This window comes from Pleuronectes platessa, chromosome 22 (genome assembly GCF_947347685.1).
Source record: "Pleuronectes platessa chromosome 22, fPlePla1.1, whole genome shotgun sequence".
NCBI lineage: Eukaryota > Metazoa > Chordata > Actinopteri > Pleuronectiformes > Pleuronectidae > Pleuronectes > Pleuronectes platessa.
Genome location: NC_070647.1, coordinates 7,630,869 through 7,656,146, shown reverse-complemented (window position 1 = coordinate 7,656,146; position 25,278 = coordinate 7,630,869). Strand labels below are relative to the sequence as shown.

At 41.5% G+C, this 25,278-nt stretch overlaps 4 protein-coding genes across 5 annotated transcripts; 3 read left to right on the top strand and 1 right to left on the bottom strand.

The window, feature by feature from the left end:
- The first annotated feature begins 2,798 nt into the window (after positions 1–2,798).
- Positions 2,799–8,450, top strand: mapk12b (mitogen-activated protein kinase 12b). The gene is made up of 12 exons (XM_053414803.1): positions 2,799–3,441; positions 4,381–4,510; positions 4,643–4,701; positions 4,797–4,908; positions 5,057–5,086; positions 5,765–5,812; positions 5,893–6,007; positions 6,099–6,170; positions 6,649–6,728; positions 7,387–7,465; positions 7,555–7,728; positions 8,213–8,450. The coding sequence occupies exons 1-12, from the start codon at positions 3,323–3,325 to the stop codon at positions 8,275–8,277; spliced, it is 1,083 nt and encodes a 360-aa protein (XP_053270778.1). The 5' UTR covers positions 2,799–3,322; the 3' UTR covers positions 8,278–8,450.
- A 128-nt stretch (positions 8,451–8,578) lies between these two features.
- LOC128428591 (carcinoembryonic antigen-related cell adhesion molecule 5) lies at positions 8,579–13,540 on the top strand. Of its 2 annotated transcripts, none has more exons than XM_053414805.1 (8): positions 8,579–8,803; positions 9,108–9,186; positions 10,072–10,134; positions 10,302–10,550; positions 10,687–10,944; positions 12,669–12,917; positions 13,013–13,115; positions 13,305–13,540. In XM_053414805.1, exons 2-7 carry the CDS (start codon positions 9,111–9,113, stop codon positions 13,099–13,101), a joined length of 984 nt encoding a protein of 327 aa, XP_053270780.1. In that variant the 5' UTR covers positions 8,579–8,803; positions 9,108–9,110; the 3' UTR covers positions 13,102–13,115; positions 13,305–13,540. The 2 variants fall into 2 exon arrangements, with proteins under 2 accessions (XP_053270780.1, XP_053270779.1); XM_053414804.1 differs by having other exon boundaries at positions 9,098–9,186.
- Positions 13,541–14,450: 910 nt separating this feature from the next.
- On the bottom strand, positions 14,451–19,707 carry rpap3 (RNA polymerase II associated protein 3). Its single transcript, XM_053415190.1, has 17 exons — positions 19,551–19,707; positions 19,177–19,333; positions 18,916–19,080; positions 18,722–18,832; positions 18,509–18,636; positions 18,284–18,405; positions 18,139–18,209; positions 17,914–18,048; positions 17,536–17,663; positions 17,175–17,296; positions 16,808–16,878; positions 16,624–16,704; positions 16,072–16,271; positions 15,790–15,973; positions 15,507–15,604; positions 15,269–15,369; positions 14,451–15,173 (listed from the first exon to the last, which is right to left on the bottom strand). Exons 2-17 carry the CDS (start codon positions 19,327–19,329, stop codon positions 15,088–15,090), a joined length of 1,956 nt encoding a protein of 651 aa, XP_053271165.1. The 5' UTR covers positions 19,330–19,333; positions 19,551–19,707; the 3' UTR covers positions 14,451–15,087.
- A 795-nt stretch (positions 19,708–20,502) lies between these two features.
- atp23 (ATP23 metallopeptidase and ATP synthase assembly factor homolog) lies at positions 20,503–22,805 on the top strand. Its single transcript, XM_053415189.1, has 6 exons — positions 20,503–20,762; positions 20,950–20,995; positions 21,742–21,823; positions 21,913–22,050; positions 22,331–22,414; positions 22,503–22,805. Exons 1-6 carry the CDS (start codon positions 20,615–20,617, stop codon positions 22,704–22,706), a joined length of 702 nt encoding a protein of 233 aa, XP_053271164.1. The 5' UTR covers positions 20,503–20,614; the 3' UTR covers positions 22,707–22,805.
- Positions 22,806–25,278: the final 2,473 nt, after the last annotated feature.

Here is a 25,278-nt window from a genome sequence, read left to right as displayed (position 1 = left end):
ACTGCATGATTTTAATGTGCATTTTATTATTACAGAATATTACCGGTACTCTACTATAACCATTAAGACTGTGTATTGCATCCGCTGCACTGGTATGAAACCAGTAGGAGGGTCCGAGAGAGGCATAAACCAGGAAGGTGTCCAACGTTCAACTCTTATCATTTCAACACAGACGCAAAAGGAAAGCGAACCAAACGCTGCCGCTCTTCCTCAGACCACACTCATCCTCTCCCCTGCTCACAGACCAGTCAACACCAACTGTGCTATCAATTAGCAAGGTCATCGATATAAATGCCAAAGCTGGAACGGAGTGACTGTTGCTGCAGGTCTGTGTTTACAGTGTGACCTCGCCGTCAGGTTTCCATCCTTCTCCGCCGTGTCTTTCACCGCCATGGGTTGAGTTTACAGTAATTGCGATTACAGGCCTTTTGTAAACTGTGGGAAACAGTGTCCAGAGTGTGTGTAGCAGAGCCGGATAAAGATATATCATACAAAAACTTCTAGCTCCGTCCAAGAAATGACTTAACAGCTGCTCTGGCTGAGGATTGGCCGCATAGCGCAGCCAGGGAGCTCATTAGCGATGCTCCATGTCTCTTCAGCTTCCTTTCAGATTTCACGATGCCCGAGTGTTATGAAGATTGTGCACATCCATTATTGACCATGGTATTAAAGCATCTGGCTGGGTTCTCCATCTCATTTTGTGGGCATTTCAATGTTGCTGCAGCTCATAGCTCGTTGCGACATTGACATTTGCACAAGCAGGCCGAGGTCAATGCATATCCAGAGTGTTGTTGTAACTGGCCGACTTCCCCACTGACGCTGAGTCATTCATGTTGCAGCAGACCGGAGTTTTAGTTCTACAAAACGTTTTGCTGAGGTAGAAACAATCTGGTTAAGTGTCAAACCACACAGCACAGTGCCAATGAACCAAAGGCTTTGTAGCGAAACAGTGAAGGTCAGTGAAAAAGTGTCAAGAAGAACAGAGGAGACGAATCCCCACCTTTTCTCCATCAAGGGTTAAATGAATCAAACCACATGCTGTAATCTGACTGTCAGATCCTTTCTAGAGCAGCACCGCAACGGCTTACTGAGGAAGGAAGATACAAAATGTCATCTGAGGTTTAAGATATGAGATAAGCAAGAGGACAAGAAGTCAAGTGGAGGCTTCGTTTAGTGACGCCGGCTGACGTTTTGAGAGATAGGAGGGTCATACATCAGCAGCAGGCCTGAATCTAGTTTAAATCCGGATGTTCCAGATGTTTTTAAAGCCTCCAAGTTGGAGACAGATGTTTGTCAAAGGTAGCTCCCTCTTTAGGAACGTGAAAAGATTTCTTATTTCTTCTTGGAATCAGCTGTCATGGCGATGTAAACAAACAGGTTAGTAACATTGAGGTGGCATGGCAAAATATTACTCCGACATTTTTTTTTTGCCTCCTTGCAACATAGGTTTGTTTAAAGTAGAGTCAAACCCATTTATTCATTAGTCAGATTAATGTTTTGAATGAATGAGTGAAAAGATGCAGGTACTGTTGAGACGATTTACAATAAATGGAATTTAAGCACACTCAGTCTAATATAGTTTCAAATATCGATGTTACAGTGTAATACGCTCATCATTATCTTTCTCAAACTCAAATATAGGTTTTTACAAATAATCGGTACTCCAATTAATCAATATTTCAGAATTTCGAAGTAAATTTGATGGTTAATAACGAAGTGTGTCTATGCTGTAAACGTAAATGTTTCCGAAGTCATCACATCACCAGGCAATCCGTCTTTGGCTTAGCCTCATATCTGACTTCTGCAGATATGTTCATAAAGAGATCTAAATACTTTCCGGATACAAGTTTGAAACTAATAGACAGCGTAAACCGACTCAAGCATTTCTCGGTTTGTTTGGCGAACTCACCTTTCAATGCCAAGTAGCATTAGAAGTCCTATTTAATGTGTATATGTTGTTGCCTTATCTTCATGCGAGGAGAAATGTGGCCCGCTCTCAAGTTCAACTCAATCAGATTATTTCTACCTGGAAAATATAGATACAGCAGAAACATTGTTTAACCGCTTTGGCTTCCTTTTGGAGAAACACAAGAGAGACCTTGTAGAGTATGTTTTCCTTCATGGGTCACACTGGAGGTGCACATGATGTAGCCTTTTGTAAGAGTCAGTCGTCGACACTGGAACCCAAGCGTTGAATTGACGGTCCAACTGAATTGAAGATGTCTTAGCGTGTTAGAACTCTGAATGTTTCAAGTGTTCCGTGCTTTTTGTGGATGTTGTACATGTGATGGATTTGAATAGCGAACTGCAAACCGAATGTATATGTATACCGTGTGTATGTGTGTAACGACTTCCGAGGGTCTTTTGAATACGTGTTGGCATGTGATTCCGCTGTAGCCATGAGTTTCAAATCATCACACTGAATGTGCGCTCTGAGATTTTTAAGATATTCCGGATGATTTTCTCATTCACCATTAACGGGTAAACGTCACTTGGCAATTCTTGGCTTCGACAGAATAAACACCATCATTTCTGTTTGTCAGTATGGGGTCACTTCTTTTTGTCCTACAACAAAACATGCATGACCCCACTATGAATAGCATATTACAGTATTAAAAGTAAAGTGACTGTTTCGGTCCCTGTGACTGATATTAGTATGATGTAAGGCAGCATTCAATGATTAACATCAACAGTAGGTTTTGGTTTTGGAGTTGGAGCTGGTTTGAACTACTTCACATACAGAGACATCTGCTGTCAATGAAATGTAGTGCAGTGGAATCTGCAGAAATCAATAGCAATACACTATACTACAGAGTATAATATGTATTTACAATAGAAAATGTAAAAAATAACAAAAAGTAATCTGTGATGATAAGCCACACATGAACACTGGATGAATATGATATCTAAACTTAAAGTACATACCACAGTGTATATTCCAGGGGGCTTTTATAGCGGGGTAATTTAAGTTGGCCAGATGTTTGGTTTGCTGGTGGTTTTTTTCCACACATTGTAGACACACCCACAGATTGCCCAGGGCGACCAGTGAGTCCCTGTGTGTGTCTGGGTGCTGGGGGGGTGTAGCGGGGAAACCCTGCGCGTCTCACAAGTGGTCGACTGGTTCATCTGGAGGAATTTTTACGCACGCACCAAAACTTCTGGCTGCTGGACGGACTGTGCGTCTCGCGTCTCGGGCTGCGACTGGAACCCATAAGGAAATACCTAACGCACGTTTCCTCACATGAGCGGAGCGGACCGGACCCGTGCGGAGAGCGTACCCACACCCTGACCTCAGCCGAGTTGAGTGCGAGCAGGTCGGGCTATGGCTGTGCGCTCCAGGACGGGGTACTACCGGCAGGAGGTGAACCGGACGGTGTGGGAGGTTCCGGAGAGGTACCGGGACCTGAAGCAGGTCGGGACAGGCGCCTACGGGACAGTGAGGTGAGTACCCCCCCCCCCGAGAAGCCCAAAGTACCTTTGACTGAATACTGTTTACATCAGCGGGTTGAGAGCCAGAGTTTATGTAATGCATAACAGCGTCTTCACCAAATAGTTCCTGAGCCGAAACCAGCGCTTCCTGGTCCCTGAGAGAGAAACCAGTGGGAGCTCAGTGTGGAAACAACAGGAGAACTGCTCCCATTGCCGCTCTATACTATAGGAAACCAACAAGTTGTTCTTTTAGCCTTTTCTCGTTTAATTTACATTCCAATTTAAATTGTATCCATGTGCAATACCTTCACACTGTATATATATATAACCAAAAAAATGTGTAGCTCTTTGTGTTTATATTGTATACTTTTATTTATTTATTGCCTTACTAGGTTGGGACCTTTGGATTCCCTCTTTGTAACATGAATTCTCCAGTTTGGGACTAAAAAAAGATATTTTACATCTTATCTTTTCAATACATCTAAACTCAACTAATAAACATACCACCATACTGTGCGTGAACCATTTTAACTATATTCTACCCAGGTGAAGTAGAGCAGTGTGTGTCAGGGTATGTTGGTATGTTATCCATCCACAGCTGGCTCTGCAGGGCCTCTATTTGCATTGTGTTGTGTGGATGAGGGCGAACAAAGAACACCACCCCCAGTCTCATTGTTAGAAAGTCAAAGACCCCCGAGTTAAGAGCATATAGCCCGCACCACTATTTTGTCTTCGATCAAAAGAGGGCCCTTTCTTTCCCCCCCACACAGCATTCACCGTGACTGACAGTCGCTGGAAAGACTCAGTTATACCTAACAACCTAAATGATGGCTCCATTTGAGGCTGTTAATAGATCACTGTTGCGTTAGTTCTCCTGCAGAATGAGTATTTTTCAGAATAGAACTGAACCAGGACAACCTTTCCTGCATAGTAATTATCTGTGGGTTTCAGCTCGGCGTGGGACCGCCGCACTGGGATGCAGGTGGCCATCAAGAAGCTGCACCGGCCCTTCCAGTCCAAGCTTTTCGCCAAGAGGGCGTACAGAGAGCTGCGACTCCTCAAACACATGAAGCATGAGAATGTAAGAAAAGCTCTTCGGAGGGAAATAAGAAAAAAGGAAATTACAACATATGATTTCAAACTAACATCCTGTTTTGGGGTTTTGTGCTCAATCAGATATCATTTTTGATTTGTATTTCTCCCCGCCGAGCAGGTGATTGGCCTGATGGATGTTTTCACAGCTGAGATCTCGTTGGACCGGCTTCGAGACTTGTGAGTTCCTCTGCCTCTTTCCAAAGCACCCACGTTGAAAACAGTCGGAGCAGTTGTTGGATGATGAGTCTCCCGTTCTCTCCACTCCTCCACAGTTACCTGGTGATGCCGTTCATGGGCACGGACCTCGGCAAGCTGATGAAGCTGGAGAGGCTGTCCGAGGACCGGGTGCAGTTCCTCATCTATCAGATGATGAGAGGACTCAAGGTGAACACCAAACACCACACAGCATCTATAAATACAGTTCAGAGAAGACGTTGATGCTCCTGTGTTTGTTTCAGTGAGTTGAGCTGAACTTTCTGATGTCCTCTCTCTCCCTCTCTCTCTCTCTCTCTCTCTCTCTCTCTCTCCTCAGTATATCCACTCCGCAGGGATCATCCACAGGGTGCGTGAACTTTGACCTGTCAGACTATGAGCTTTAGGGGACTGGGGGTTCTTGCTCATTTCACGCCCAATTCCATTCATCGGGCTTCCCACAAAGGGAGCTTTACTCTGTGTGTGTCTGTGTGAGAGAGTGAGTGTGAGTGTGTGTGTGTGTGTGTGTGAGAGAGTGAGAGTGTGTGTGTGTGTGTGTGTTAGAACAAAACTATAAGGCTGTTAAATGTTGTTACTGAAAGTCCCAGATGTCTGAGCCTCTTTCTTCAACTTTGCCCTTCAGATATAGTAGAAGTTAGCTTTGAAGATATGAATTAGTTGTGATGACGATGAACAGTAGGATTTAGTTTGTTTATGTCTTTAAATCTATTTTTTAAGGATGTGTTCATTTTTGTATTTTATTATATTATTAATATACTTTGTAGATCCTTTTTAAATGTGTGATTATGATGCATATAGTTATATATATGCTTTCTGTTTTTGTAATCATGTAAATCATCATCTTTTAGCATTGGTAAAAATATTGTATTATTGTTGTTACTACTATTGTTGTCGTAATAATAATAATTTTCAACAAAACAAGAGCTTTTTTCCTAAAAACGTTAAATTAACTGGGCAGTGTCACATCAAAACAAGAAATTGTCAAACAAATTAATATTGTCATTAATTCCTTTCCCTCACATCTCAGGACCTTAAACCTGGGAATTTAGCCATTAACCCGGACTGTGAGTTAAAGGTGACCCAACTCAAAATATCTTGACATGTATTTTCCACACATATACACGTTTTCTTATTAAAGCTTTTTTTTAAATTTAGATTCTTGACTTTGGCCTGGCGCGGCAGGCGGACACTGAGATGACCGGCTACGTGGTGACGCGCTGGTACCGAGCGCCCGAGGTCATACTGAACTGGATGCACTACACGCAAACAGGTGAACTCTCGTCTGTCCACAGGGAAAAGAATGAGACAAAATAAGAATGAGAGATTAATGGGAGAAGCTGATGTTTGTTTCTCTGTTGCAGTTGATATCTGGTCTGCAGGCTGCATCATGGCAGAGATGCTGCTGGGGAAGCCGCTGTTCAAGGGAAGCGATCGTATCCTTTACAAATGGTGTCGAAGCAGATATATGATTATCATTGATCATGTCAGAGAGCATCTCGGCCAATCTGAGCCCTTCACAGGCACAACAGTGTTGGCGTTTATGTTTTTGCCGATACGAAAACTTTTATATAACTCATATATTTGTATTGCAAGTTAAAATGTTAATTTCTTAATTCAAGTTCGATATATCTGATTGTATTTGTTTCTTTATGATTTCTGCTCATTTATCGTGAAGTTTATGGTTAATTTGATACATATAAGATATCAGTGGGGCTCTATCAGCCCGAGAAATTAAGCTTCCATCTAGATCTGTTGAACTTGGCCTAAACTCATTAAGATCCCGACTGTACAGACACATTAGAATCATTTAATGGCCTCTCTCTCTGTTTCTACTGTCTCTGCGTGTTGCTCACATGAGCACTGTAGACAGTTCCCATGTAACAGATGGAACTTAACCGTAGCTCCTGTCAGACCTGGACCAGCTCAGAGAAATCATGAAGATCACAGGAACCCCGGCGGCCGACTTCGTTGTGAAGCTGCAGAGCCAAGATGTGAGACACGTTAAAGTTACAGTCTTTACTTCTGAGCGGGACACCGTCTCTGGCTGAGTTGAGCTGAGCTGACATCAGTTGCAAAATGTTTGTGCTTTGTAGTTGGTTTCCTCAGACCTTAAGCTGTGGAAAGTTTGGACTTCTTCATTTATATAGTTTGTGTTACAAATACACAGAAATCACACAGTTTATATACTTTTTGAAATGTGATGTCAGTGACTGAATTCCAGCTGACCTGTACAACCCCCCCCAATAATCATATCGTCAAACTGGATGAAAAATACTCACTGTTTAAAACATGATGTTGTGGTTCGATTTCTACATTCGATTTAATTTAACTTTATTCACCCCAATTTTACTGTAGCTACTTGGGCTACTAGCTAGTTGGTATCATCTGTTAAGTAGTCCTATGAGGTATAAGTATAAATAGTCATTATTTCTAAGGTTTAAAAAGAAGTAATGATTTAAAAATGATCCAGAGTATTTGACCTCAACCTCCTGAGTTACGTCCTGAAAAGAGAAGAGACCCTAGTAGGAATTTAGATGTTGTGAAAACAATCTGTCAAATACAAAGATAAAGAAAGGGGGGGGGAAATATCGTCCATTCAAATATGCTCAAAACATTCCCTCATCTTCTGTCCCCTTTTTGTCTCAACAGGCCAAAAACTACATCAGAAGTCTGCCCAAAGTACCAAAGAAAGATTTGGACGTTATTTTCTCCAAAGCCAGCTCAGATGGTACGTGAAGCTCTCTGTTCTCCACCTGTTTAATCCACCTGTTGGTTCTGCTGGGTTCTGTGGTGCTGACTGTGACGTGTCCACTGCAGCCGTGTGCGTCCTGGAGAAGATGCTGCTCCTGGACCCTGAGCGGAGGGTGAGCGCCTCCGAGGCCCTGGACCTGCCTTTCTTCAGCGAGTTCAGAGACACAGAGGAGGAGACCGAGGCGCTGCCCTATGATCAGACCATGGACAACACGGACCTGCCGCTGGACCAGTGGAAACGTAAGAGGGAGCGGAGAGGAGGACTTGGGTTGAAAGCTGCATTTAAAGTCATTAAAAAGTCAAAACACTATCTATGTAATTGGTAGGCTGTAGAATCTACTGATATCTAGTGGTGAAGTTGCATTTTGCAGCCTTGTTTCCAGGAGCAGCTGATTCAATGAAAGCAAAGCCACAATATATATATCAGCATTGTGTTCACACATTGTTGTACTGTCTAACAAAGTCAAAGAATTTCTTTATTAATGCAGGTTTAAGCTTTAAGCTCTTCCTTAGAATTACTTTTGGTTTTGTTGATTTGTAGGCCAGTTAAATTCAGAGGCACAACCGCCAGCAGAGTTGTTACAGAACCTGCTGTTTGCCAGAGGAGGGCGCTGATGGGCTTAGAATTTATTTGCAGGAAAAAGAAAATTCAGATTAAAAAATAAAGAAGTCATTGTGTTGATGTAAAATAAGTGATGCATCATCTCTCTCTTTGTGTTGTCAGGTCACACCTTCACAGAGATTCTGACCTTCAGACCGACCAGGGACTCGAAGGAGACGTCACTTTAAGAGCACACATGCGCACACACACACACACACACACACTTACACTCAAAGTTGCACAAGCTACCACTTAAGAACATGCAAATATATTCTGGACTTGTATTTTTGTAGAAACTCTGTTGTTGAAGTGATGTAATTTGTTTTTTTATCTTTCAATAAATGTGAATGGTTCAACGGCTCAGATTGGTGCTTGTATCTCCTTCATCCATAGAAATAATTTTCTTGCAAATTGTTTTTCCTCCAATAAACTCAACAGATTTTTTTATTGAAATTTATTCAAATAATGGAGGTTATTTGTGGAGCTGAAGGGCGAGGTCACCAACTGGGAGGGCCGAAGTGAATAATACGGTGACTCACACTTCATATCAGCCTCCGTTGCTTGACTCTAGGACTAATGCCAACAGCCTTTTTTTTTTAATCTGCATTTTCGTCTTTACAGAGATCAGAACTGTGACATTCCGTGTTTTGGACTCACTCTTGGAACCAATACATTCTGCAGATCACTCCCTCAGACTGGATCTGAGCCAGAAACGTAAGAACCTCCTCCGGCGACTGCAGGGACTCTCATCTCAGCTGGAAAACTGAGGAAATATTCAATCATAAATTATGTTTATTATGAAAATGCTGCTGCTAGAAAATCTGCGAAAATTATATTTAAAGGGAAACTATTTTTTTATATATCCACTATGGTAACAATCCAGTCAGTATATTATCATCAGACTGACCAATGAGGCAGATCTGCTTCTTACCAGCTCGCTCAGATAAGAGCGGAGTGCTTGCTAATGTTTGACATATCCCTTATTTCCTGGTGGCCTTTAAACGTCAGATTCTTACAGAAGATGGATCAAACCTGCACGTCCAAGAACAGACGACTCTCAAACCTCAGCGGACTTTTGTTGCTGTTGTTTCTGGCAGGTAACTCAAGGAATTCTTTTACTTTTGATAAAAATCACAGTCGGAGGGTTGAAATTTTATGCGTACATTAATGCTTCGGCACAGACTTTGACTCTTGTTTTTGTTATGTTTATACTATGAAAGCCATTTTATCTGTTTATTACCTGCTTTAAATGTGATTGATTATACACTACATTGTGATTTTCATTTTCATTTCAGAAGGAAATGTTGTACTTTTTATATGTATTTTAAAGCTATTGTTAGTAGTCCCTTAGCACATTAAGATTTCACATACAATATCTATACGCTTTTATATAGTATATACATTGAGGATATATCGGTATGTGTTTACATGACTAAATAGCAGATTAGTGTTTTATATTAAGTTACGCATAAATATGTGAATCACAGTATGCTCCACCTCTACCATCTACAACAGTAAACTTAACCAACTAACAAAGCATTATATTACTCACAAGACACAATTTTTTGCATAATGGTCGTAATAGTTTCTTTACTTTTATTCTGATTTATGCATTTTGAAAGCTATATAATAGCTGGGGCCTAAAGCGACATTCATTTAATCATGGTAAAAGCTAAGAGTAGTAGAGTGACAGCAGCATGAGTAGAAAATAAATTAAGCAACAACTAGACATATTAATGTTAGTTACACAGCCGAGAACTCTTATGATATCATCCATGGCACTGTTATGCCTTAGCATGTATTTAAGCTTCGAAATCAGGCATCTGGTCTCAGTCTTGAGTTAAAGTTTGACCAAACAATGTCAACTGGTTTTCAACTTTCTGGTACAAATGGGCAAATCCTTCCACTGGTGACAAGTAGAGGATGATATCATTAAAAGCTGTAGACAATGCTAAGTGTCAGTATTTTCTACTGCCTGATAGGACTTCAGTCTGTACTGTCTTCGGATGGAGAGCAGCCTGAACAAGGTGAAAGTGGTGATAACAGTAAGGGATTTTAAATTTAATCAAACAATAAATCTTATACTTAAGATGTTGTCTGTGTAAAAATGTTTAAATATTAAAAACCAAGATACTTTTAAATCCTCATATCTCAGTATGATTGCTGTAAATAGATGTGAAAATGAGTGTTCCTCCATTGGGGACATTTTCAGGAGGATTGAATGTAACGATAATCGGTCCGGACTATGTGACGGTGGGAGTGCCGAGCACCGTTGAGTGTGATGCCGGATGCTCTGGATGTCTCTACTCCATATCTCTGGATGGGCAGACCGCTCAGGGACAGGGCAACGTACTGGCCTTCACTGTAAACCAGTGGGTGGAGGCTTTACTGGTGTCGTGTACGGCCACAGAGGAGGACACAAAGCAGACCGCCACGACAACGAAGAAACTGCAGGTGTTAGGTGAGAGGTTGCTGAGTTTGTCAGTTGTATGCGATCTGAATTTCCCACGGGATTAATAAAGTATCCATCTATCATCTATCTATCTATCCTCAGGACATCGATGTCCTGATGTCTCTGATCTGTCTCCTCTCCTTAGACGGACCTGCCAACATTTCCATCACAGGCGCTGAGTTGATGAACCCAACCTCGAGCCACACCTACAGCTGCCACGCCCACTGTCGGCCATCTTGTTCCTACACCTGGAGGTCAGATCATGGCCCGTGGATCGGTGGTCAAGGGAATGTGATCTCTATCGTTCCTCAGGAGATGAGGAACTCCACGGTGCTCACCTGCAGAGCCACCAACAGTGTGTCTGGGCTGTTTGTCTCTGCCTCGCGACGCATTACTGTGATAAGTAAGTCGAGAGTTTCATGATTTATATGAAAGTTAGGGCCTCAAACCTGGAGAGTACCAGGTTCCTAGCTAGGCCCCTGTATGGTCATGTTAGCTTCTAGCTATTCAACAAAGGGAAATAAGCTTTTTAGCTTTTTTGCAAAGGGTCATAGGAGAAGGTTGACCACTGTCTGTAGGGACACATATTCACAATGAGTAGGTTAGCTTAGCTGAAATGCTACAAACAATTACAGAATATAGAGCTAAGCTAGCTATTCCCCATGTGTTCAGTCTGTATGCTAAGCTAGCTGTTTCCCCATGTGTCCACTCTGTATGCTAAGCTAAGCTAGCAGTGGTTTATTCAGCATGAAGGTGGTATAAACCTTGTCTTTTAACTCAAGGCAAGAAAGCAAACAAGCCTGTTGTAATATTTTAATTTAACCAACATCAACATGTTAGCTAATAAGTTCATTAATAATGTAGATTTATTGAGGAAGAAATACTATAACTGATGTTTACTTTGACTTTGAAAGATGTGGCACAATTCTAAACTCAGAACTGCAGCGTTGCCAGATCTGTGAGACAAACCAGCCCAACACCAGAACTCACACAGTTGTTTATACAGTTGTTTAACCAAGGTCCTAAAACAATATTGTTTAATAAGACAATAAGTCCTTCTTCACCGGCCTGGATAACATGAGTTTATGTCCTATGGATTTACTGTAGTTAATGTAGTGCTTTATTCCAACTGAAACACCTCGTTTTGTTGCTTCATTGTATTTAAATCATATACTTACAATAAATACATGAGTAAATAGACTATTTATCTATTCTTGGCATTTTGTTTACCTTGTTTCCGTTGATAAAGCTTCTCATGTTAATTCACAACATTTAATAATATATGCCAGGGGTCTTCAACGTTTTTCAGGCCAAGGACCCCAAAACTGGTGGAGAGATGGAGCAGGGACCCCCTACTATATAAATTGTATAAACTTGTCTTTTATATTAAGCTGGGCCTAGTGCCATATATAAACATAGCTACCCTGTTATTGTGCATTCAATACTAAGCTATTCAAATATAACACAGGCTCATATAGTCATGTTTTTAATTCGAACATGTGCTAGGTACAGGGTGGCCATGCCTCCGCGGACCTCCGCGGACCCCTAGGGGTCACGGACCCCCTGTTGAAGACCTCTGATATATGCTATTCACAATATATAAATATGAGCCACAACATTACAACCTGTCAGTGTTTATGTGAATTACCATGATGAGGTGTATTCTAGTACTTATAAAAGTAAAAGACTTATAAACAGTAAGTGTATGTCTTCCAGGCAGGTGGAGGAAGAAACGGGTAAGAGAAAGGAAAAACATAACCGTTAAGATTGTGTGTTCTGTGTAAATGGGCTATGTGTATATATACTGAATTTCAGTGTACCTGTTTATCGTATATAAGGTTAAACATGATATTTTTACAGCAAAACAGGTTTACTCCATCTGCAGCAACTTTAAAAGTAACCCAATTCCATGAGAACCATAGACCTGGCAACCCTACAGTACTGGACCTCTGAAATTCTTTACACAAAACATAACTACCAATTTAAAAACAGCCTTCTGAGTTTTCCTACAATCTTCTGGGTCTTCTTCATGGTTTGCATTGATGTAATCTATTACATTAGTATTATTGAATCATGTACAGTTCAAATTTGTGATGTTGTGACCTGTCCTCACCATCTTTGTTTCAGCCGGTCCATCAAAGGTCCAGATCGAAGGCCCCGACGTTATAGAAATCGCACAAAAGTATAAGTTCACGTGTTCCGCCGAGTGTCTGCCATCTTGTCGCTACTTGTCGTCGGTGGACGGTCAGACCGTGAGGGGCAACGTGATTGAGATGACATTGGATCATCCGCTTCAATCTGTCACTCTGAAGTGCGAGGCTCAAAACACTGCTTCCAGGAGGACTGCCACAGTGTTTAAAAGTGTACAAGTGAAAGGTAGATGAGCTGCAACATGCTATGATGTACAGTCTAATCATAGTGACACTGCTCTGACCTGCACTCTGCTTCTTTTTGCTTGTCTGTGTCTTCAGGGTCAAATCGAAACCTGTCTGTTCGTCCGGGAGAGACTTCAGCACTGCTGCTGTTGGCCTCCATGATGACTGTCGCCTTTTCACTGTGATCCACTGCACACAGGTGAGGCTCTTGTACTGGAGCAGGGAGAATTATTATTATTGTCCAAGCAACATGATTGACTGTGTTCATTTATTGTTTTACTCTTAATTTGTTCTTTTTACCTGCTCCCAACATATTATCTCCCTAATAAGCAGTCCAGTATTTAAACTGTGGCAATAACATATTTTTCTTTCCCTCATACAAATCTAGGTTCAGCGGATGAATAAGTGACAAAGAAATCTCTGAAGTTGGTGTGACTCACACACTCATACAAATGACTCCTTTGCACTAGCCTCACATGTTGACAGAGGGCTGATCCCTGTTTGCACATCGCAGGGAGGGACCTGGAAAAGGGGCTTAAATATCAACCGTGTGGAGAAAGGAGCACTGGACGTCAGAAATGGTTGATTTGTCCTCAACACTGATTTAGCTGAAGTCTAAAAATGTGCCGATGCGTAAATGATATACACTAACTTCTATAGCAAGAGTTATCAGCTTTGTAAAACGCTGTCTCACGCTTCAATTAAAACTTTAAACAGATCGAACATGTTTCCATCCTTGACACAGGGTTTCTCAGTTACTTCTGCTCCGGCTGCTGAGTCAAGCTGCTGTGTGCTGAAATATGATTAAAGGTCAATGAACCTAATCACAGGAAGGTGAGTTGTAAAAACACCACTGTATGTGTGTAATAGTTTAACTCTTGAGACCACTTTTCTGGTTTAGCTTTGGTTCCACCTGGTGGCTGAAGGTTGATGGCACACCACAAAGATATGTAAACTCAAAATACAATTAGTAAATCTAACTACATATTAAAGGGAAATTGAAAGTGGTTCTATTTTCAAAACGTTACATATTTTACTTAGAAAAAAGGCTTATAGGTCAGTTTCATGTATTTATTGGTACATGTTGTTATCCGTATCTATACCATGGGTTAACATCAGTCCACTGGTGAATACTTTGTTAGAGTTACTTCACTGTGGCTTCGAATCGCTTTCGTTTTGATTTTAAAAAGATGCCCTGTCAATTCCAGCAGTAGAGATTTAATTCCAGGAATTCATTATGATTGTGACAATTTCAAAATTAATGAAAAAAGTTTCCCCTAATAACAGAGACCATGAGCTCGCCCATCAACCCGCTATTCCTCTCTCCTTCTGTTAACCCTTTTATTTGTATATTCCTTCCAAATGCGAGATGTGTCTCAGCTAAAATTCTTTGTTTGAAAATAAATTGTCGCAACACAAAAACATGGAATTCATAACATAACGTTTAAAATAGAAAAAAACACCTCAAACATTTTGTGACCCAAGAACAAAATGAGGTGGATGTAGTTGAAGTGACTTAATAATAGCCCAAGTGTAAATTACAAAATACACCTTTTATTTGTCATTCAGTTGTCCAAACTCTACATATACACAACAGTCGAGGCAGGTTTAGTCCAGAGAAATGCCAGTTAACTTTTTTTTCTCTTTCAACAATGAGAGGAACATTCACACTGGGTAAAGTACTCACAGAGACCAATCCATGCTTTTACACTGGGTTCAAGATAAAGTCACACTTCTGTTGAAAGGACATGCATCCTAGCTGAGGTTTGAATACTTGTAAGATGCAGTAACCTGGCTCCATGCTAACACATCAACATGTTCACAGTATGAGAATGTACAGAAAGCTGTATCTTCATATAGAGATAGGGTTAGGGTTACAAAATACTTTCAAAATACTATACAGGGATAGTTCACCCCTATTTCAAGCAGAATGGAGGCTTTTCAGTTTTATTACGTCTGAAGAATACCTCACCATTGACTCAGACACTTAACCCACCCCTCCATCGGCCTAGTGGTGAGTAGATGAGTGAATTTTCATATCTGGGTGAACTATCCCTTTAAGTTACTTTAATGGAAGTTAATTGATTAATAAAAACTAACAATTCATTTGCTTTGAATTCGGAGTGACGCTGTGTGTTGATGTTTAAGTTTGTTGCTTGAGACGTGGAGCGTCACACACCGTACTTCTTCTGTAAGAGTGTGACGGCTGATTCTTCCAGCTCCGCTCGGTGAAGGAAGTCAAACAGGTCTTTCAGCGCTGGAGCATATAAAACACACAGTGATCATCAACATGAAAAAGATACGATGAAAGTGTGAGTCGTCTGCTTCGGCACATTTAACACACACTCTTACCTTTCTTCTCTGTGGACGACATGAACATCACAGCCATGTTGAAGCGCCGCACACTCGATAGACTGCTGAGGATCTCCAGTATAACAGCAGGCGTTTCATTCCTACACAAGCACTTATCTTATTATACAATGTAAACAAGTAAATACAAATGCACTTAACAAGAACTAAGAAAACTAATTTTACTAAACAAATTGGCTCTTGTAGTTATTCTCGTGGCATTTTAATAAAAAAAACTTACTTGGTATAGAACTCGTTCAGCGTGGACAGGATCTGATTGAGGATGTCCGGTTCGAGGGAGTTTTGTAAAATCTTAATGTACGATTCAGCCTTGATTTGCTGCAAGACGAGAAACGATGACCACAATTATATTGCCATATTGTTTATTTGAAATGTTAATCAAGTGTGAAAATCAAACTGTTATCATGGTAATTACATTTTATTTCTAAGGAATATTGATGAAATGGAAAATGATATGTTCAATGTGATGCCTGCAATATGTTATAAGTAAAAGCTCAGCTCACCCTCAGATATCTGTAAATCACTTCTGGCTGCTTTCCGATCTTGCGGATGTCTGCCTCGAGCTGGAAGCTGCTGGTGGGTGGGGGGGGCAGGTCTATAACTAATGAGGGGGAGCTGGTGGTTGTTTCAGGCGGGTGACTGATTACAACCTGCGCTGGTTGTTCAGTCGGTCTGCTGGGAGGGAGTCTGGTGAGCGAAGGCACAACACAAACAAATATAATAATCTACTTAATGACTGAAATGTGTCAAAGGGTTTCAACGAGTAATTAAACAGTGTCACTAACTTTTCTGATACGTGCGAGGGGGCGTCTGCCATCTCCTCGATTTTGATTATTTTGGCGCTGGGGGACGTGGACAGTGGAGACGAGTCCTCCTCAGGCTGCCTCACCACTTCCTGGATCAAGGTCTTGGACCCTTTTGACTCCACCTCAGGCACCGTAGCTTTCCCACTGACCTCCTCGATTTCAATTCTCCTCAGAGGTTTCTGGAGAACATCAGACAGAAAACACAGACAGGTTTTTTCCCCCCAATCAAACATAATAATGAAGTGATGCACTGATGTCTGCTGCCACCTGCTGGACAAGTAAGGCCCAAGCATATAAACATGTAGATTAAATGTGTTGAAACCAGGTGATGGAGCCGATGGGGAAGATTACACGTGGATTACTTTAATTTATCTACTCGTTTCGAGTATAACTCACTGTTGGCAATAGTTATTTATAAACATAAATACTCATTAGTATTAATTAGATTCCTCAAACAGTCATTTCTAATACAAAATAATTTCATCACATTGTCAATTTTCTCTGACAGTCGAAAAATAAAGAGGAACTCACGGTTGAGCGCAGATGAGTTGGTTTATCAATCGGCTGAACTGTTCTCCTCTGTGAGCTGTCGTCTGCTTGAAGAAGTCCACTCTAAAACGAGAGGAGGCAAGTCAGACACCAGAAATGAATTCAAGCACCAGAAGGTCATTCATTCTTTATATTTGCACAGGAACTAAAATATTTTGAAACGTACAATCTGGAGTTTCTGGAGTTCATTCAAGGCCTGTTTGTTCCCTGGCTCCAGCTTCAACACCTCCTGAAAGTCTGAGAATACAAATCACAAAACCTTTAATACAAATAATCACTTTTACTCATTTAAGTGCTATTTAACAATAGAAATAATGTCAAGACGACTGAGATGTGAGATAACTTGGTAATTAAACAGATCTGGTAACTGTCTTGATGCATGATAAGAAAAGGCGACAACGAAACAATAAGTAGACGGAGAGACAGAATGTGGATCTGCTGCATCTTTTTGGGATTCTCTCTGTTAAAAATAAAAACATGGAATAGTGTGGCAGCGGTTTGACTTTAGAAGACAGTGTTGCTCTGTGCGTCACCTTGTTTGGCCTCCTCCAGTTTCCTTAAAGCCACTCTGGCTGTTGCTCGACGGGCAAAAGCCTTGGAGTAAGTCCTGTCCAGATAAATGGCTTTAGTGCAGTCTTCCTCTGCCTCCTTATACCTGTAATAAATTTAAAAAAGAATGCTGTCATTCTTTAACTGTAGAACAATATTTCTGCCATTAAACAGAATTTAAATAAATGTAATTTAGTTTTTTTGCTGTATTAAGAGTTAGACAAAAACACATGGTCCATTTTGACCCTTTTTGAAAGGTTTTGCCTTAAGTATTTCCTCTAAAATATAAATATTGCCTCCCTTGAGATGTTTTATTTTGCAGTAAAGATAAAACGATGTGCTTACTTCTCAAGCTTCAGGAAGGCCATGGCTCTGTTGGCTGGGAGCAGGACGTTCAGGCCGTCTGCCTCCATACCTCGACTGTAGCACTCGACGGCTGCTTCGTAATTTCCCTCTTTGAAATAAGCATTCCCCTGAGAAGCACAATCAGAAAACATAAACCAATTTGGGGAAAACTGAACAGAAAATATCCCCATTACCCACAGTGTAATGAATTTTTGTCTCTGGTGCAATAACATATAACTTAACAATAACAAACATGATCACTGCATAGGTGAGTAAACTTGCCCCACACGTTATTTGATCTTGCGGAGAAAATATTCAGTGTGAACGTTTATAGTGTGAGCTGATGTTTCCAACTGGGAAAACAGCTAAGTATCTTACTCTGTCTTTTTGTAGAGCAGCCTCCTGCCTCCTCTGCTGTTCCTCCATCAGGCCCTGCTGCTCAGGGTCGACTGGGGAAGCCTCCTGCGGCTGCGTGGCTTCACTCTGGAAAGTTGGTGCCTCTTTCCCAAGGGCCTGAAACCACATAGCGAAAAAGTATTGCATAAAAAAAAATAGGAAAGCTTGAGAAATGATGCTCATCTGATCTGATCTGATCCCACTCACCTCATTGATCTTCTTCACTTCATTCTGTGCTTCCGTGTTCCTGGGGTCAAGCTTCAGAACCATCTTATAATCTATCCAGAGGAAGATTCATGTTATCTCAGAGGAATCAAGATGGAGCCGTGATCAAATAGTTTTGCTTCTTTACCTTCTAAAGCAGATTGATAATTTTTCAGTGCAAACCGCGCCGCTCCCCTTCGAGCATAAGCTTTAAAGTAGTTGCTGTCCAGAGCGATTGCTAAGTTGCAGTCGGACTCCGCCACAGAAAACCTGCGATGAGCAAAGATGAATAAATTAGCAGGGGGACCAAACAAAACATTACACAAACGTGACATCAGAAAAAAAACAGCAGCCACGTGATCTGTGCTTTTACTTCTGGAGTCTGAAGAAGGAGGTGGCTCGGTTGGTGGGAAGCACCGGGTTGTAAGGATCTGCACTCATCCCTCTCGTGTAGCACTCAATGGCATCATCATACTTCCCTTCCTTGAACAACTTATTACCCTGAAAATGAAAAAGTTAAATACTCTAGTAAAGAAATCAATATTTTCACTTTGTTTCCTTTCAGCACTTCCTATTCGGTGTTTACCTTTTCCTTCTGTGACAGAGCTTTCTCTCTATCGACTGTGACTTCCTCTGAGTCCGACTCGTTTGACTCGGCTGGACTTTCTTCTTTATCCATCTCGGCCAGAGCCCCGTCCTGCGAACACAGAAGCACTTTACAACCCACTCCACCATTTCACTTGTCATATGAAGTATAGTGCATAAGAATGTGTTAACTACCACGTCAAACTTGTCCCATGATCGATAATCAGACCCCTTTATCCTGGACGATTGTTGGAGATCCTCTGCTTTTGCGTCCCCATTCCCAGCATGCTCCGTCTTCTTCTTCCTCTTCTCCCTCATCTTTGTTTTGAATTTTTTGTTGCGCACAGGTGGCAGTTTCTCCTGCAACACATGAAACAGAGATGCTTGACACCTGAGGGGGGGATCCAGAACATGACCGGCTCCTGAGGAGGACCAACGCGAGCAACAGGATCTCACCCCGGTCTCCTGTGCTCCTCCTGTCCTCAGCTCCTCATCCTTCGTCTTCATGTCACACTCCCAGCCATCCAGCTCCTTCATGAAGCTGTGCAGCTCCTCCGCGTTCTGTCGCATCTGAAGCTGCAGCTCGATGGCTTTGTTTCCCCCGGACATGTTACTGTGAAACACGGATTAAGTAAGTCACAACCTTGTATACACAGTCAATGGTCCCAACAGTCGCTGCTGTCGTTGTGATCGATGCTGTTTCAGGCAGGAAGAAAACACGTGAATCACGCTGGCTAGCGGCTAGTTAGCTAGCTAGTAGAAAAGCGAAACACTAAGGGGATTAAAGTGAACATATTAGACTCTGTGGTTACTTGAATCTGGTGAACTACCCGTCGCGTCTCCCTCCTGAAGGAAAACACACTCCGCGTGGAGCTGTGGCTAGTTTCGCTCAGTGCTTATACAAAATGCAGTCAGGGCAAAACGCTCAAACCGTGGCAGCGGGAGCTCGTGGAGGCACTTCCGGTGTCAACAGAGACTGCCACTGAAATGTGAAGGCAACTGCCCTAGAGGCCACACTGTTTGGATCCATTTATGATCTGATCTGCAGAATGGTAACGCAGTGAAGTGTCCACTTGTTTCACATTGTTTCAGTGCAAAGTAATGATGATGTCCTCAGAAGGGTTTTACTTTGTAATATAGCCTCCACGTATCCAACAGTAATATCACTTCATTGAAAAAAAAATGCTGTTCAAAGAAACACAATTACCTTTACAAGTCAATGGCAGTTTCTGTGGCCACCGGAAGTGTTCCCGCTGCCACGATTTGAGCTTGATGCCTCTCAGAATATGTCGCTGGTCCCACTTTCTGTTTATGTTGGGAGTCATGACAGCGGAGTCCCAGCAGCCACTGCGCCGTGCGTCAACAAAGATCGTCTATGTTACAGTAATTACAACAACATTTCAAACAGTTGGTAAAATCTGCACATTGGCAACAAATAAGAAGCATCATCTTGAAAAGGTATGAATATTATTATTCAACGATGTAAATGAGCATTCATATAGTTGCGTTATATCATTGTACTGGCAGCTGCAGTAATTGCGCTTGTAAATGTGTTGTTCCACAAATATCGCTCCAAGTTAACAGCTTGTCTGCAGATTCTCAATAGACGATTTATACAAGAAAAGGCTCATGGAAAAACTCCATTGTAATACTTTTTAAATAATTTAAATAATTTAATTGAAATCAATTCAATGTATGAACTATTATGTCCAAGGTGAATGTTAATAATAAAAAATAAATTGCAGAGATCCTTTTTTGTTGAGTTTTACCTTTGACCCTTGGTGAACACGTGACTCTGACAACAGACGACCTCTCTGTGCTAGCTAGAGGAAGCTAACCGGGGGTTGGGCTCGATGCTAACACTTCCAGATTGCAGTTAACATTTCTCACCGTCATGGACCAGACTAAACAAGAAGAGGAATATGGCTACGACTTATTCCCGGAAAGGAACAGCCCGAAGTACAAGAAGGGATCCTTCGCGGAGAATCTGTTCACGTTCAACCACAAGTGTCAGATCATGTTGCAGGTCGCGACGGATACCAGTGAGTGTCCCAGTCGGGTCCCAGTTCACTGTCCTTCACACACAGAGACACCTCGGTGATGTGGAAACACACGTTTATTTCCATGGTGGTTGTGATTAACATGCTAGCTGCTAACGTTAGCTAGCTCCCTGTTAGCTAGCTGTGGTCTGTGTGGGTGACAACATTAACCGGCCTCTGTCTCCTCCAGGTCCATATGCCAAACTCCTCCTCAGTGCCATGAAAAGCTCCGGATGGTCAGTATGTGTTTGTCATTGCTTATCCACACTGTTCGTTTTACAAGCTGACAGGAAGCACGTTTGCTAAACAAATGGTTGGAACACAGAAGTAGTTAAATACAGAAGGAATAATATTTATATTCATAAACAGAATAATTGTGCTAATGCATCGTATTGTGATAATAAACAATCCAAATAGTTTTCAGGATACGTAAGTGTGCTCGTTTGTACGGGGGTCGAGAGAGCTCAACGCACTTCAAATTAAGAAAACACATGCAAATAGACAACACACACGCAAATTAAGAAAACAACTTCATCAATTTGACAACACATGCAGCTGCAAAAAGTCCCAACACATGCAACTACAGAAACACGCTCCAAATTGTAAAAAAAACCGACAACAGAAATGTTTCCAGGGGAACCAAAGAAGTGATGACAGACTTCAAGAACTTGATGAAGATATTTTCAGAATTTGTTTCTATTTACATGTGTTTCTCTGATTTGAAGTGCGCTAAGATATCTCCACCGCCGGACATTTAACTATTGTCCCCTTCTTCAACAGTGTCACTTGTCCTTTAAACTCACCACATGTATCGCATCAATATTTATAATTTCACTGCCATTTATTATTTCTTGTGATAAGTTCAAAAGTATTATCCTGCAAATTAAATTTGAGCTGGTTTGTTTGTGATATGATTTGTTTGTGTGTAGCAGTGTCAGATTGATTCGCACCCAGATGACTTTGCCTTCTCTTCTCAACACAGCAAAATATTTAAAGACCGACATTTTTCCTGTGAAGACTGTGACGGGACCGTCAGCGGAGGCTTCGATGCAGCTTCTTCTCAAGTAAGAGAGATGATGACATTAATAATAACTAAAAAAAAAGATGGAAGATAACATGTCCAGCCAGTAAAGATCTTTACTCTGGTTTGCAGATCGTTTTATGCCAGAACAACATCCACCAGCAGTCCCACATGACCCGAGTGGTCACACATGAGCTCATCCACGCCTTCGATCACTGCCGGGCCCACGTGGACTGGTTCAACAACTACAGACACCTCGCTTGTTCTGAGGTGAGGAAGACTGTGTTCCTACACCGGCTGCATTTGCTGTGTGTGTGTAAAGTGATTCTGATCTGATTCTGTTTAGTTTCTGCCAGTGTTGTTATGGTCCTGTTGTCATTATTAAACCTGTTACATCATTAGAGTGTGGATACAGACCCAGGCCAGCCAGTTGATATCCTGGTCTGGGTTCGAGACTATACAATATTATAGAGAAGCCCAAAAGTTCCCACAATGACATTAATCTTGTTTGTTGAGTTTTTAAAGATTTTCTTTCTTGTCTCTGTTTCAGATCCGGGCAGCTAACCTCAGTGGCGACTGCTCCTTTAGCAACGAAGTAGCCAGATTAAACTTCGGCTTGAAGGAGCATCATCAGGTACCTGCGCTGGGATAAATGGGATGTGGCAGCCTTCAGCTCAGTCTCTCTAATCCAGATCTTAACCTCACCCTCTCTCCCCGGACAGGAATGCGTCAGAGGCCGCGCCCTCCGCTCCATCCTGGCTGTGAGGAAAATTAGCCGAGTGGAGGCGGAGAAAATAGTGGACGAGGTCTTCGACACGTGCTTCAACGACCACGCGCCCTTTGGACGAATCCCGCACAGCAACAAGGACGCCAAGTTTGCCAACAGAGAATACGAGAGCAGAGATCGATACTACGCAAACCTATAGTGCCGCGACTTTTCTCATGTCAGTCCCGAGGCTGCTGGGACTGCCGGCGATGCTGACAAGAGCTGGGCAGCGTCCGGGCCTCGGTCAGTGTGATCGCCTCCACACTATTGTTTTGAAAACGATCATATCCTTTAAAAAAAAAAAGGATTTCCAGAGAATGATTCGTCCTTGGAAAATTAAAGCAAAAGGAAGGAGCCTCTGTACTTTTCATTTCCTAGCCTATGGACGCTAACTTTGTAAAAAGGGATTGCAAGGACTGGTTTGGCTCTGCAAGTCAAGTATTATTTGAGGCACTGGTGGGTTTTTTTTGTCATTAGATTTAAGGTGATAATTCGGTGCTTCCATGGAAAATCCAAGGTTTTCCTTTTCGTCCATCGATGTTTACTGTGAAATCCTTTGATGACACGAAAGGATGTACAGTGTTTCTGTTGTTGCAATCTTCCACTAACTTCTTGTTAATAGAGCAGGTAATGCATTAATTAAATGTATTACAATTAAAGTTTGATTCCACTGAAAAAGTATGTTTCACCCATTATTGTAATAAGTGGGTTTTTCCAAGTTATATCTTTAGGTCAAGACCCTCCCTCTCGTTGAGTTCGACCTTGGCGCAGAAAGTTAGAATTTCTGACTTGCCCCCAAAAAAGGAGAAAGGATTAGTGAGTAAACTGCAAATTATAACACATTTATGTTTAATCTTTTCAGAGGATCCTTCAAGTTCCTCCACAACAACATGGACAACTTTGTTCAAATCTGCTTCACCACAGTAAAATGTCATTGCCGACATCTTTATTGGACATTAGCATTTTAAAGAATCTCGTATCGCTTCGCAGAGATTAATGAGGGAAGGCGTTATGAGGGAATTAGCCTCATAATCCTCCCTTTCCCTCCCCCGTCTCCGCCTCCTCCACTTCTGCTTATCTGAAAGACAACAGCCTCTGCATCGTAATCACAAAGTCACTCAGCGCGTCTGCCGGCGTACTGTTAATATGCCACTTATATTAATATTCTCCACTGGAGTAACAGTGCAAAATCAAAAGAAGAGCGTGGGCTCCAAACAACAAGGCGGGTTGGTGGGATGGGATGAGCGGACAAGATTAAGTAACTTCTAGAAGCTTAACAGAGGAAATGATGACAACGTCTTCAAGGCGGTGGGACTAATGGGAGACTAACACGAGGACAACAGAAGGAAATGATTTGGCCAATGTCGTACAACCAAGTACGCGAAATAAAGAAATCATACAAAACAACAGAATAACTGCTGGGAATTGTGTTCATATCAAATGCTAGCTGCTAAATACATTTGACACAATTAGACATGCCAAACAAGGTTGAGAATTTGTAAGTTGATTTATTTCACGAGTCTGAGTCCTCGCTGCAAACCCCCCTCCACATTTATGTCTCACATTCATACTAAAAATACTGGAATCAGCTGATAAAATGAAGGTCAAGTTTAATGTTTAATTATATAATGTTAACTCCTACAAGGTTGTTCAAACTGCAGAGGACGAGATTGCATAGTAATGGCTTCAGCCTTGACTGATTCAGCTGCCATACCTTTTAATTAAAAAAAAAAGACGTGTAGAAAGTGGGAGGAAGACAAATTCCACTGTAGATTCATAAACTTATAAAGTTGTTGGCAATGGGTTGGCTCGCATCTTCATATTAAAGCATTCGGCTGACCATGGGCATCGATAGGATCTTGAAACATCACCTGAAATAATTTATCACCAGATTTTTCAGAACGTAAATGTAAGTATTCTGACACTGAGCTTTACATGAGGTTCTAGTTCAGGTGTGTGGACCTCTTTTTTTTTTAGAGCAATCCAACTCTCACTGAACTTTGCTATTACCTCCACCTAGTATGTGTTTTCATCTGTTTGTTTGTTTGTTTGTTAGCAGCATTACACCAAAAAACTACTGGATGAATATCCACAAAACCTCGTGGGAGAGTGTAGTTTGGGTCAGGGAAGAACCCATTCAATTAGGGTCCAGATTTAGGTTTTATTTATTTATCTATATTTATCCGAGAATAATTCATGGATCTCGATGATTAGGGAACTATTATTTATGAGTGCGTGTAATTCGGCACAGATTCAATTAAAAATCTGGATCTCATGAGTTTAAATATAGTTTCATAGGAGGATTGTGGAGAAGGTACGTCATTCTAGTTATTCAACGTGAATATTAGACCATGAACACACATCTTCCCTCTTAATTTAGTTTATACATAGACTCAATAATTATTTAAACACACCAACCCATATCATAGTGAGCCATTCATATTTCCCATTTATGTTCTTTATTGGGCTTACAGTTGCACAACACAGCAACACTACTGGATGTAGCATCCAGTTTATGTCTTATCTGATGTTTCAGCCACAGAAGGTAAGTCCCTCCCACCTCCTCTAATCTCACCCACACCGCGCTATTCAAATGAAGTACCAAGACCTTTAAGTGCATATCTCCAGCCCCAGCATGTATTTCAAGTCCTGTACAACAGACATTTTTTTAGAATAATGATAAAAGGCTTTATACAAAGTACTGGTGGGCTGCAATCTAAAAAAAAAAAAAC

Bases quoted from the DNA above. Each gene is read 5' to 3' on its own strand.
- rpap3 (XM_053415190.1), bottom strand. From the start codon at position 19,329: ATGTCCGGGGGAAACAAAGCCATCGAGCTGCAGCTTCAGATGCGACAG. The intron at 17,664-17,913 runs GTAAGATACTTA...TGTGCTTCTCAG, and splicing joins CTGCTCTACAAAAAGACAGA to GGGAATGCTTATTTCAAAGA. The intron at 15,174-15,268 runs GTAAGAGTGTGT...TATATGCTCCAG, and splicing joins GTCGTCCACAGAGAAGAAAG to CGCTGAAAGACCTGTTTGAC.
- atp23 (XM_053415189.1), top strand. From the start codon at position 20,615: ATGGACCAGACTAAACAAGAAGAGGAATATGGCTACGACTTATTCCCG. The intron at 20,996-21,741 runs GTCAGTATGTGT...TTCTCAACACAG, and splicing joins GCCATGAAAAGCTCCGGATG to CAAAATATTTAAAGACCGAC. The intron at 22,415-22,502 runs GTACCTGCGCTG...CTCCCCGGACAG, and splicing joins GCTTGAAGGAGCATCATCAG to GAATGCGTCAGAGGCCGCGC.
- mapk12b (XM_053414803.1), top strand. From the start codon at position 3,323: ATGGCTGTGCGCTCCAGGACGGGGTACTACCGGCAGGAGGTGAACCGG. The intron at 4,511-4,642 runs GTAAGAAAAGCT...CCCGCCGAGCAG, and splicing joins AACACATGAAGCATGAGAAT to GTGATTGGCCTGATGGATGT. The intron at 6,729-7,386 runs GTGAGACACGTT...TTGTCTCAACAG, and splicing joins TGAAGCTGCAGAGCCAAGAT to GCCAAAAACTACATCAGAAG.
- LOC128428591 (XM_053414805.1), top strand. From the start codon at position 9,111: ATGGATCAAACCTGCACGTCCAAGAACAGACGACTCTCAAACCTCAGC. The intron at 9,187-10,071 runs GTAACTCAAGGA...ACTGCCTGATAG, and splicing joins GTTGCTGTTGTTTCTGGCAG to GACTTCAGTCTGTACTGTCT. The intron at 10,945-12,668 runs GTAAGTCGAGAG...TCTTTGTTTCAG, and splicing joins GCGACGCATTACTGTGATAA to CCGGTCCATCAAAGGTCCAG.